Source organism: Myotis myotis, unplaced genomic scaffold (assembly GCF_014108235.1).
Source record: "Myotis myotis isolate mMyoMyo1 unplaced genomic scaffold, mMyoMyo1.p scaffold_m19_p_12, whole genome shotgun sequence".
NCBI lineage: Eukaryota > Metazoa > Chordata > Mammalia > Chiroptera > Vespertilionidae > Myotis > Myotis myotis.
In genome coordinates, this window is record NW_023416316.1 from 14394931 (window position 1) to 14408042 (window position 13112).

Consider the following 13112-nt stretch of genomic DNA (forward strand, 5'->3'; position numbering starts at 1 on the left):
CTCTCCTCTGCTGCTTTCCTTTGTTTGTGGCTCTGGCCCTGCCTGATTGATCCTATGTGTCAACTGTGCATCCTCTGCACTTGTGAGGCTACAGACTGGGAATAATGCAAAGGCAACGGGCAGGCTGCTCTTGGTTGAAATCCCAGCCTCCCCTCATTAAGCCTCAGGTTTCTCATCTGCCAAATGGGAATAAGAGCCCTATCTCATAATAAGCATTTATAACAAGTATTTTTTATTTCTGCCACATAGTAAATGTTCAGGAAATGGTCTCTATTATTATTCTTTTCTTGACAGTTGGATCTGTAAATATAATTTCTCTTGATATATTTCCATAGGGCCCAACACCTGCTAACATGTCCAGTCCCTGCCTGTGAATGAAGGAGTGTGTGCCCTTTGGGAATGAGAACCCCCTTCTGGCTTCTTTCTTGTCAGCCCCACAGCGGCTCTGGAACATGGCTCCCACCCCTCTGGCCAGCACTTAACTGAGAATCCTGGGCCCAGCACCACGGGGGGAAGGAAGGACCCTCTGGTCTCCTTGCTGACTCGTCCAAAGGAGAACCACCACTCAACCACAATGCCCTCCTTTGCCACCCAGTACCTTCCTGGATGGTCCTAAGAACGTGGAGGCATCAGAAGCTCTTTCTCTTTGAGAATCAGGGCGTTGGACCAGCCTTCTCAGGAGGCAAGGACTGGGCACCGGCCAGAGACAGCAGTGACCCTGAGGTCACTGCACAGACGGGCTCTCACTCCTGGTTTTCATGCCCAGCCCGCACTACCTCTCCCCCAGACCCTGTCATTTCCTTTCAGGAGCGATGGAAACGGGTACAAGCTCCAGCGTGAAGGAAGGGGAGACAGGCACCTGGACTCCGCACCACCTCCCACTCCAGTTCCTTCCTGCACAGGTCTTGTGTGCTGTGAGTCGACCTTTCACCTCCCTGCCTCACAAGCCCTACCCCTCCTCAGTCAATCACAGGATGAAGCACTGCTTGGCGTGGCCCTGGACTGGGGATGGTGTCCTGGGTCCGAGGCCATGCACTGGCTGAGTCTTAGACAAGTCGCTTTTGCTTGTGGAGCCTCAGGACCCTCATCTGTAAAATGGGATACGCTCACCCCCTCAAAGGCCTGGTGTGAGGGTTAGCAATGATGACGTTATGAGACGATCTCAAAACTGTAGCTATTACCATCACTACTCCACACTCTCAGCTAAGGCAGGCGCAAGGCCTGGAGGGTCCCAGCCCAGGATTCTCTTGTCAGAATGCGCTAAAAATAAGTCTTTTCTTATCTCCTTAGCTTGGTCAGCAGACCCCAGAAAGCTGGCAGACCCCAGAAAATCTCTCCATGCCTCTACTGTGGGCACCCCCCATGGGTTCCATGTCCAGGGAGCAATTTAAGAGGCAAACAAAACAGGAAAAGCTGCTCTGAATTAACGACGGGCCAGATGGTAATGCTAGTTTGAAGCAATAAAACATGATAAATAGCTTCCTGCGGCAACTCCTGATCAATTTCAATATTTAATAATTCTATTGCCACCCCACCCCCTCAGCTGGCCCCCTCCCCGGGATCCTGCCACCACTCCCCGCATTCAACTCACAGAGCAAACACTTTACTTTCTGAAGGCGTCAGCAAAAGCTGTCTGCTCAACTGTCACACGAGCGCTCTGGCCCCCGAGAGGATAATTAATCTGCCTACCCTCCTGCTGCCAGGGAAGCTGTGAGGGACGCCCACTGTGGAGACGCACAGGAGCGCTCACCTTGTGGGTTCAACGAGTGTTGCTATTCCCCGAGGTCTGCTTCTGAATTAAAGCGAGGCTGAGAGCTGGTGGTCATCTTACTCTAGGACCCAGGAGTAGGACAAAGCAACCGAGAAGGGGACAGTGGCAGTGTGGAGTGAGGGCCTGACCCACCAGCCGTGCCTCTGAGCCTCAGTTTCTCTCTCTGTACAATGGAGATAACCACACCCGTCTCCAGGAGGATTCTAGCCAGTGCTGCACATGTAAAGGGCCCGGCAGAGGGCGTGGCATGTAGGAAACACCCGACAATAGGTGGGCAGCTGGGAGCATCATTATCCACTGTGAGGCCAATCAGCAAACGCAGCCTGAGCACCGACCTGCAGGAAGGGCCTGCTGGTCCCTGAGTCAGGAGGCTGTGGCCCAGGGCAGACCACAGGTGTGCGCTGGATCTGGCAGGGAGCACCTGCTGTCAGGCAGCGCACCCCAGATCCTCCCCAAGGGGTGCCTACTAACAAGATTAACTGCCAACAAGGGCTCCAAAGGCTTTCATGCCCCTGACACAGGAGGCCTCAGGCACCCGGAGAGCAGGCGTTGGCACCATTTACAGGAGAAGAAATGGGGATTAGGAGGTGAAATGGCTTTTCAAGTTTACATCCCAGAATAGGCAGAGTCAGTTCCAACCTGGATCTCCCAACCCCATTGCATGTCTTCGCCACCAAATCACAGGAGAAAGTTGCTCTCAGGTGCCCCCTCCCCTGCGAGTCCCTTTTGGAGGGAAGCTGGTGCCAAGGGACCGGAGCTGCCAGGTGAGCAGAGCTGAGTTTGCTCATCTGTGAAATGAGCCTGGTGATACCTTCTGCACGGGGACACTTACTGAGGGGTCTGCATGAAAGCACTTTGTAACTTTGTGATGGGGGTACCAATGTCAGGTATGGTTATTATGACTTTGTAGAAAAACACCCTTTATAAGGAAAAAGATCAGAAACTCATCCACCTAAAGGTGGATCCTTCTAACTGAAGCCTCGACACCATGTAACCTGGAGGCTCAAGTGGAAACATCTGTGTGGCCTTCAAGGCCTCAGCAGCCCCTGCAACCCCACATCCTCCGCTTCTCCCCTCCCTTCTTGCTCCAGCTCACCTAAGCCACTTGGGGTTCTCAGAGCCTTTCACAGGCAGCACCCCTGCTGGAGGGGTTCTGTCCCACCCTGTGCATCGGCTGATGGCATTCATGGCTCTCCAAGACGTCTCCTGTGGGTGTCCCTTATTAGGAGCGCTCCCTGGGTGCCCGAGAGCCTCTCTGTGCTTCCCTCCCACAGCACACATCCCACTGCACTGGTGTTGTGTTCTCATCGGCCTCCCACTCGACAGCAAATTTTTTCAGGGTGAGAACCAAGCGCTCTTCATTCTGGTCCATCCAGGGCCTAGCCCAGCATGTGCTTGGCGAGTGTGTGCAGAGGGAAGAATGAAAAAACAGGTGACAGAGTATTCCCAGTATGAATGGAACCAAAGCCTTAAGCAAAAAGAAGGGATTCTACTGGGGGAATTAGAATTTGGGTGGGCACAGCCTTGTAGCAGACAGTGCCCCTGAACTCAAATTCAGCTCAATCCCTCACACTGATGGAATAACCTTTCTCCTTCCCCCACCTTGACCCTGAAAGAGAAGGAATAGAAAATGTACTGAACTCCCACGGGTCATGGTGGAGGCCAGTCACCAGGTACCTGAATCCCGCTGGTCCAGGGTCATGGAGTTCCATCTCCTTGTGATGTCGATGTAGAGGATGTCCACGGCGGCCATAGACAAGCTGCTGCTGCTCAGCTTGCAATTCCTGCAAAAGACGAGAAGGGACACGTCACTACTGCGCCAAACCCATCCTGTTCTGTCTTGCGTCCAGGCCTCTGCCTGGGCTGTGTCCCCACACGGTTTTCTCTAATGATCATATCAGGTGCCTGGATGAGACTGGTGCTCCTTATATGATAGGCCTTCCCTTCCCAGGGCTGGAGCTAAGGAAGGGTGCATGGCAGGGAACGGTGGGAGAGAAGGCTGGAAATGTAAGTTGAGGTTAGATCAGGGGTGGGCAAACTTTTTGACTCGAGGGCCACAATGGGTTCTTAAACTGGACCGGAGGGCCGGAACAAAAGCATGGATGGAGTGTTGTGTGAACTAATCTAAATTCAAAGTAAACATCATTACATAAAAGGGTACGGTCTTTTTTTTTGATAGTTTTATTCATTTCAAACGGGCTGCAGTTTGCCCACGGCTGGGTTAGATCATGTGGGCTCCTGTACTGGCTAATTAGGGTTTTAATGGGCTGCAAAGAGCAGTCATCTGTAATGAAGTGTGCCCACCTGTCCCTACACATCCATGTAGGTTTCTGTCTGCTCTGCAGAGGAAATGGGGACTCCACATTCCAAAACACACCCTACACGTGTCTTCCCCTTCCCCTCCGCTGGTCTCTGCAGAGGGAAGGAAAGCCAGGCCTGCAGTGCCGTGTTCTCCGGCCAGTGCCCCACAGCTGACAGAGGCACGCTCAGTGACAGTGATAACAGCATGTCACCGGCACCCATGCAGGTGTCACTGCTGTGCAGAAGTGACCCCCTCTCCCAGGAAACACTCACCAGGAAAGTCCTGGGGCCAAATATGCAGACAGGGGCTCAACGCCTCTGCACTTGACCATCTCAGTCTGTCACCCGGAGATTCTACATGGCCCGAGTCAGCACTGTAAGCCCAGAACTCCCAGCGCAGAATGGCAAGGCTCCCCACACCCTGTGTGTGGGCTGAGGCAGCATCGCTGGGGACCCCTGATGCTCATTTCTGACTTTAGGGGAGTCACCTGAAAACACAGGAGGAGGGAGAGGGCAGGGCTCTGAGCTCCCCTAGTTTACAAGCAGAGAGGCCAAGAGAGCCAGGTTCTCAGTCTGATGTCAGCAATGGTGCGCCCTGCTGACAAGTCACAGGGTGTTTGGAATCCTCCTCCTCCCCAATTGTGTCTTATTTGTTGGTTTTTTTTTTTGGTCTGGAAATGTGGGGAGGCAGTCTGGCACACAAAAAAGAGCACGATTTGGGCATTCGACAGACCAGGATTGAAATCCTGCGACTTACTTAAACCTCCAAGCCTTTATTTGTTGGTCTCTAAATGAAGATAATAATACCCGCCCACATGGCTGATCTGAAGATGAGATGAGGAGCTGGCATGGTGCCTGGCACATGACAACTCTTGGCTCCCCCTCCATCTCTTTCCCCTTTCTCCTCTCTTCCTCCAGAACTTGAGCCATCTCGGCCTGTGAGAGGTTGCCTGTGGCTGACCTTGTGGTGAGTGGCCCTGTCCAGTCTGGAGGAATGCTGCTGGCAAGTCAATGTGTGGGTGCAGGGCTCGGCTCCCCTGGCCTGGCCTGTGCTGTGAGGAGATCCCAACACTGGCTGGATTTGCCTGACAACCTGCCAGGGTCCAACCCCAGCAGGTCCAGGGGTCCCCAAAGGTGTGGAAGGAGTCGGCGAAGAAGGAATGACATGGAGACACTGTTCAGTTGATCAGCAGCCTAGCCAGGATCTCTAGCCAGGATATCCAGCCAGGTTCTGTGTCCATGTTCTCTTGCTAGGTTCTCCAGCCAGGTTCTGTCCAGGTTCTCCATCCAGGTTCGGTCACCAGGTTCTAGTCAGGTTCTCTTGCCAATTTCTGTAGTCAGGTTCAGTCCAGGATCTTTTGCCATGTTCTCTCGCTAGGTTCTGTCTCTAAGTTCTGAGGTCAGTTTCTGTCCAGGATCTTTTGCCATGTTCTCTCCAGCGAAGTTCTTCTGTCTCTAGAGAACGTTCTGTGTAGGTTCTGTGCCTCCTGGTTCTGTCTTCTTCTGGTTCCGTATTCTAAGTTCTGTCTGTCGCTGTCTTATTACATCTGTATTTATACCAGTTGACTCAATCCTATCAATCTCTATTACAAAGGTTAGGGCGTTTCTTATCTCCATTCCAGAGAGTAAAGATTATGTAGCTTAAGCATGATTGTTCATAGTTAAAGTGATTAATTACCCACCTGGCACTAGTTAAGAGGTTTTATTCCCTCCCTAACTTCAGGGGAAAATCCCTACCTGGGGAAACAACCTTTCTCAGAGACCTTGGTTAAAACACATAGTGCCAAGAAGGTGAGCAAACATATTAAGAACAGTATGCCATATATGCCAGGTCCCTTGAAACAGCAAGCATGGACCGGCTCCCGGCAACAACCCTGAAAGTGAGACCTCTGGGATAGCTGTCCATTGGCTGAACTACATCCAATGCTGCTTTCAACTTTCCAAACATGTCCACATCCATCGCCCCCAGCTAATGATAAAATGGTTCTTTGTGCTTCCATTTGTCATCATCCCTTGTGTGAATATCTTCCTTAGGAAGCCGACAGGCCAGGGGTTGATTGGCAAGCAGGATTTGGCCATTGCAGAGGCCCCTCTCCAAACCCACGCACATCCCTAACAAGGGTGCCAGAAGTGTGCTGGCAGGAGCATGGATCGAGGCTGGTGCTCCTTATATGCTAGCACACTCTCTGGCTTCACCCCATTACCTTCCTTTCTTCCCTGCCAGCCCTGTGCATATTTCTTAAGCCATCAATTCACATCCTGCTTCCTCCTGGGCTGGCTCCATATTTCAATCACCAGTCACGGTGGCAGACTTCAAAGCACATCAGTGCACAGTTATTGAGCCCCAGTAACAACATGTCAGTGGACGCTGAGCTTGTCACTTCCCCGGTCACCATGATGACTATCTCTATTGGGTTCCCTGGGGCGGGGCTCGTCTCTCCCCAGGTATTCCAACGCCCTGCACTGCTCCCTCCCAAAGCTTCATCAGGAAGGGCGTGGCCATGGTTTTCTCTAATTATCATATGAGTGTCCTCTGGGCTCCCTGCTCCCCCCAGGACAGGAGCGCTGCAGCTTGCTCTGTGGGTTAATAGAGTATAAAGAGTGAAACCGAACTGACCGCTGGTGTGTAGTTATTTTTTCTCCTGACAGGTGGAAAATAGAAGTGTCGACCCTTTAGCAGGAGCCGTAATTTACCAAAAAGAATTCTCCACTTATCCCCGTTCCAAGGAAACTCATTCTCCCGGGTGATGCCGGCAAGTACAGATCGCAACATCTGCTGCGGGGACGGGGACGGGAGGAATCCATGCTGGCTGCAGCGGGCAGGAAGTGCTTTAAAAGGATTTGGATTCTGTAGGCAGTTTGGGGGACACCATCTGCATGCCAGGCCTTTTCCTGCCCATTAGCTCTCTGGGTCTTTACAACTGCTCTATGAGGGAAGTATTCTTAGTCCCATTTCAGTGATGGGTAAGCTGAGACTCAGCCCGAAATTACACAGCTGGAATTCACATCAAGTCATCCTCTGGAGAGTAGGGTGGCCGACTTGGGAGCTTTGGGGAGATATGGTGAGGTGGCCCAGCCCTGGGCCCCAGGAAGAACCCAGGATGCAAGACTCAAAGTCTCCGGGGGTCCCAGGAAATCAGGAGACAGTAGAGAGCCCCTGCTGGGAATCTCTGGGATATAAGGCTGGGACAATGACAGGGTCACTGGAATTCAGGTTCTTCCAGATTTGTCTCTGTGGTTATAACATTCTCAATAGACATTCCAAAAGGGAAGGACTCTGGGGTTCAAGACTTTAGAATTAATTTTCATCCATCCATCCACTCAATGCAGAATTTATTTTGTGTCCACTACATCAGGCAGTATTCTGGGCCCAATAAGTGATGCAAAGCAGAGTCAGTCTCGGGTACCACTCTCGGAAGTGAAAGTGACCTCAGAGTCTGGGGTAAAAATGTGAAGCCTTGGTAGCCCTGAATCCTTAAGACAGTTTCCCTTAATGTCCTGGGATGCAGTTCTTCAAATGTCTAAAGGATAAAGTCTTCAGTAGAAGAGGAGTCCAATCAATATGGTGCCATGAGAAGCCAGAAAAACTCCTAATATGGGCTAGCAATGTACATGGGGAAATTGAGCTGTGGAGTCAAACGCACAGGATCCTGAACCTTGAACTTGCTGTGTGACCTTGAGTAAGTCACTGACACTCTCTGCATCTAAATTCCCTTATTTGTACAAAAATCAGGCTACTCACCATACGAAACTGTTTTGAGGACTAGCTTAGTGCCTGGAACATGTGGGGAAGTGACAAGTACTCCCAGCCTTCCTCCATGATGCAAAAACAGCTTGAAGAAATGTTTTGTTTTTAGAATCAAAGGAATTTGGGCACAGATGATGGGAGAGAATCACAAATCATTCAAGTTCATTAGGATCCCAAATATAGAAGGATTTGAAATGATCATCCCCATTTCCTTTCAACAACTACCAACATCTCATGGGAAATTTAGACGCCAACTTTTTCCACTCCATAAAATCCTATTTATAGAATTTCTTTTGTGTTCATCCTTCTTTGTGCAGAGACGGAGATTATTTTTACCTGGAGACGTGTCTATAAGGTGAAAACTAACAATGATCAATATTGGTTTTAAAAAACACAAGCCACTATCTAAACACCTAGGGGGCGAGGGGAAGCAACTCCGGTTAATGATGCCGATAGCATATTAACGGCTATTGCAACCCCAGGTGTGGACTCACAATATTGCCAGAAAGAGATCATCAGGGAAGAGGGGGATTTTCAAAGTCACGGAGGAGTTAATGCCAGAGGAGAGGCAAGACCCCTTACACTTCCCTTCTTGAACATTCTAATACACCATGTTGCCTCTCAGAAAAAAACACCCCCCCCTCCACAGCTACCCATTATGAAGCCTATTAATATCTTCTTTTGAGAGAAGGGGGCAGAATGGGGAAAAAGGGAAAACCATTTTCTAACTTAAAAGGAGACCAGGATCAGAGACCACGGAGGGATGAGGGCGGATCTCCGAGGAGGGCAGTCTGCACGAAGCAAAAACGCTCAGGGTGTGGGGCAGCCGCCTCCATTGTCTAGAAACCAACCCAGTTGCGGCAAACTGTTTAGTTCTCGGGCTCCGGAGACGGCAGTGCAGTGTGTGGGAACTGATGTCAAATCCTGATGGAGGACACGCTCGGAAACCGTGTTCTTAGTGAATTACACAGGACGCCCCCAAATTAGCAATCCAGGCGCAGGAAAACAACACAAATGCATTTCTCTCAGAGGAAGCTGTCACACTGAGGAGCCAGATCATTTCTGTTTCTCAGAGAAAGAGAAGTCTCCACACCCCAGCAATTATTATGAAATAATAATAAAGAGGAGACAGAGAAAGAGGCACTTAATTCATAGTAATTTGTGCTACTCTTATGTGCCTCCCAAGGAGATGACAGGAAAAGCTGGTTAGACAGTTAAGTCTAGACAAGAGAACGACAGTTCGTTATTCCTCATTTCCTGGTGGAAGAGAAAAATAGGACATGGCCGGACCGGCATTAGCATAACTCACTCCTGAAACTGCTGATCTGTGCAGCACACTGTGAGCGATGGTCACTGGAAATAAATTCAGCTGGAATGTTGGCTATTTTGTTCCCTCCAGTTCTCTGCGAGGAACGTGGAGAGAGAGAGAGTGGTGGTAGCGATGAGAGGCAAGGACAGCCTCTGCCCTGTGTGGGCTCTGAATGGAGGCTCCGTCTGTCCGGCCAACGTGTGTGTTTCCCGAGCAGTGCTCCAGAGAAGTCACTTGGTTCAATGTGACATAAGGCATAACTACTATTAATTTATAACGAAGCGAGTTTTAAATGAAGTGCAAAGGAGAGAGGGAGAATAGTTGTTAGCAAGAGAAAATGCTTGTTGTTAAATTTAGCTGGCAAGGCCGAACATACTCAGATAAACCTGAAAGCAGAGGGTATTGTCTTTTATGATTAAATTGCTGTTGGGATCTCTTGGTACATTTTAAAAAGGAAAAATATATTAACAGCCATGCAACGTTTTCTCTATTTCTTCCTGTATCTTAATTACTCAGGACACTTGCTGCCGTGTGTGTGTGTGTGTGTGTGTGTGTGTGTTGGGGATTTGGGGGGGCTCACTGTCTGAGCCCATCTGCTCTGCTGCCGCCATCCCACCTGCAGACATCGCCATCCCCTGCAGACATCGCCATCCCCTGCAGACATCGCTACCCCACTGCAGACATCGCCATCCCCTGCAGACATCGCTACCCCACTGCAGACATCGCTACCCCACTGCAGACATCGCCATCCCCTGCGGACATCGCTACCCCACTGCAGACATCGCCATCCCCTGCAGACAACGCCATCCCCTGCAGACATCGCCATCCCCTGCAGACATTGCTACCCCCCTGCAGACACCGCCATCCCTGCAGACATCGCCACCCCACTGCAGACGTCGCCACCCCACTGCAGACGTCGCCATCCCCTGCAGACATCGCCATCCCCTGCAGACATCGCCATCCCACTGCAGACATCGCCACCCCACTGCAGACATCGCCATCCCCTGCAGACATCGCCATCCCACTGCAGACATCGCCATCCCCTGCAGACATCGCCACCCCACTGCAGACATCGCCATCCCCTGCAGACATCGCCATCCCACTGCAGACATCGCCATCCCCTGCAGACATCGCCACCCCACTGCAGACATCGCCACCCCACTGCAGACATCGCCACCCCACTGCAGACATCGCCATCCCACTGCAGACATCGCCATCCCCTGCAGACATCGCCACCCCACTGCAGACATCGCCATCCCACTGCAGACATCGCCATCCCCTGCAAACATCGTGCTCCCTTCTCACGGTCGCTGTCCTCCCTCTCACACACACTAACACAGATGGGGAATGATGGCTGCAGGACCTAACAGTCTCTAACATCACAAAATCATTTTTTCATGCAAATGCCCTTAATTATAGAGAACAAAGGGATGGAAAAGCAGAAAGCTGATCACACAGAGACAGATTTGTAGCCATATTTCTGACATCACCCAGTTCCAGTCTGAGTGCATTGTAGGAATCTTCTTGGCGAGAACCATTCCCTGTTGCTTTCTTTTCAGGGCGGTGTGTGGACACAGTAGTCCTCTTACTGTGCTCCTGGCTTCTCACACCGAAGCTCACACGCCCGTGCTCTCGATGGAGCCATGCTTTCACTCAACCCCCATAGGGTTTAAAATAGCCGTGGGCAAACTACGGCCCATGGGCCGGATCCGGCCCGTTTGAAATGAATAAAACTATTGAAAAAAAAAGACCGTACCCTTTTATGTAATGATGTTTACTTTGAATTTATATTAGTTCACACAAACACTCCATCCATGCTTTTGTTCCGGCCCGGCCCTCCGGTCCAGTTTAAGAACCCATTGTGGCCCTCGAGTCAAAAAGTTTGCCCACCCCTGGTTTAAAAGTTATTTTCTGAATGGCCAACACTGATACACGTATATTGAGGTTCTACACAGAAACCAGCAGTTCTAGTTTCTCCTGAAAAATCACAAGCTGGGGCTGCTAGCCCAGGTATCCTCCCCGCGGTGCGCTCTCCAGGCTCCAGCCGTCCGCCCCTCCTTCTCCAGATCAGTCACTGCGTCTGGGTGGCTTCCCGCCTGCTCCTGGGGGCACCGGAGAGTGTGATTCCTATGGTTCACTAGCTTTTCTAACCCCCCTCGCTCTTTCCTTTTAGTAGAATTTTATTAGGAAAAAAAAGAAGCATTCAGTTCCCACCATCAATTTAGCCTGATGATCAACTTTTCCTAATTTCTGAACACGAGCCACTCATGAACGCCATTCTCAGGCTCTCCCTGCTCCTGGATGGGGAAGCCCTCCTTCACTCGCAGGCAGACTCCGGCTTGTAACAGTCCAAGCCTGCCTCCTCGGGGCTGCCTTGGTTCCACCAGGCAGGGGAAGGGTCCCTCTTCTGTCCCCACTTCTGTCTGCTACCCCAGGGCTCTGCCAAGGATTGCATTTAATGACTTATTCTCTGTGTGCTGTCTGCTAGACTGAGAATCCCCTGACGGTGGGTGGGGCTCCATTATTTATCTCTGATTGTCCTGTGGCTACCGGGTGCGGGGGAAGTTGTCGGGTCAAACCACACACTGTCCTTTCCCACACGAGGCTGAGACAGAGCAGGCCTCCCAGGGCCAGGTCCCCTGCAGCACCCAGGCTGTTGTCCACATAAAGCCGAGCCATTCCACACTTTTTTTTAAAAAAAATATATATATTTTATTGATTTTTTACAGAGAGGAAGGGAGAGGGATAGAGAGTTAGAAACATCGATGAGAGAGAAACATCGATCAGCTGCCTCCTGCACACCTCCTACTGGGGATGTGCCCGCAACCAAGGTACATGCCCTTGACTGGAATCGAACCTGGGAGCTTTCAGACCGCAGGCCGACGCTCTATCCACTGAGCCAAACCAGTTAGGGCCATCCCTTACTCTTGTGGGTCTTGAGTGGACCCTTCTGTGCAATGGCACAGGGGCTGGGAAGGGCCCAGGAAGCTCCTGCCTTTGCTCTGGAAGGTCTAAGCCCCTGGACGTGTCATGCTGAGAGAAGACTGCGCACCCTCATCACTCCCCTGTGTCCCTGCACATGTCCACGGCACCTCAAGAGCCCTCATGACTCGGGGCCCCTGTCACTGAGCTGTTTCCCTATGTCCCAGGCCACAGCAATCACAAAGGGGCAGAGAATGTTTACCTATTTTTCTCCTCTTCCTCGTTGTCGTCACTGTATTAGGACAGCAATATATACAGAACAATTCTATTTCCCAGCCTCCCATGCAGATGGCAGTGGCCAAGAAGATAGATGAAATGGAAGTCATTGAATACAGCTTCTGGAAAGCTTTGGAAAAGGGTCTAATTCATTTGGCAGAGGCCTTCTGCACATCCTCTTTTCTTCCTCCTTCCTGCCTGGAACTTGGCCATGATGGCTGGATTTTGAGCAGCCACCTTGTGAACACAAGGCAACTCTGAAGCTAGAAGCTCATGCTGAGGATGGATGAGCAGAAAGACAGAAAGTGGGTGCTGACTACTTTGTGGAGCCATTAACCAGCCCGAGAACCCCCACTGCCAAACTTCCTGTTATACGACAGAAACGAATCGCACTATCTAAACTATTTAAAGGTGGTTATCCATTACTGCACATCAAATGAAATTCCTAAGCGAGTCAGAGGGTGTTGTTATTTTCTCAGACAAATAACATGTGTCTGTTGACTTTCTTGAAATTTCAACTGCCTACTAGAAATAATAATCAGACTCCCATTTAACAAACAGCTCCCCTGAACTAGGCACTGGGCCAGGTGTTTTATGATATATTATATCCCAACCTCATGATAACCTTGCAAGGCAGGAGAGATTGTTCCCATTTTACCGATGAGACTCAGAGGAGACAAGCGACTTGCCCAAAGCCACACAGCAATGCACTTGGCTTTGAAGCCAGACCCCAAAGCCTGTGCTCTTCCACTAGCTTTCTTTTTGCCCCTGAAACTAACACAAAG

At 50.7% G+C, this 13112-nt stretch overlaps 1 protein-coding gene across 1 annotated transcript in view; it reads right to left on the reverse strand.

The window, feature by feature from the left end:
- TTLL11 (tubulin tyrosine ligase like 11) overlaps positions 1 to 13112 on the reverse strand; it is a 190068-nt gene that overhangs the window by 22233 nt on the left and 154723 nt on the right. Inside the window, 1 exon segment of the mRNA XM_036329905.1 lies at positions 3449 to 3555. Coding sequence (XP_036185798.1) covers positions 3449 to 3555 — 107 coding nt within the window.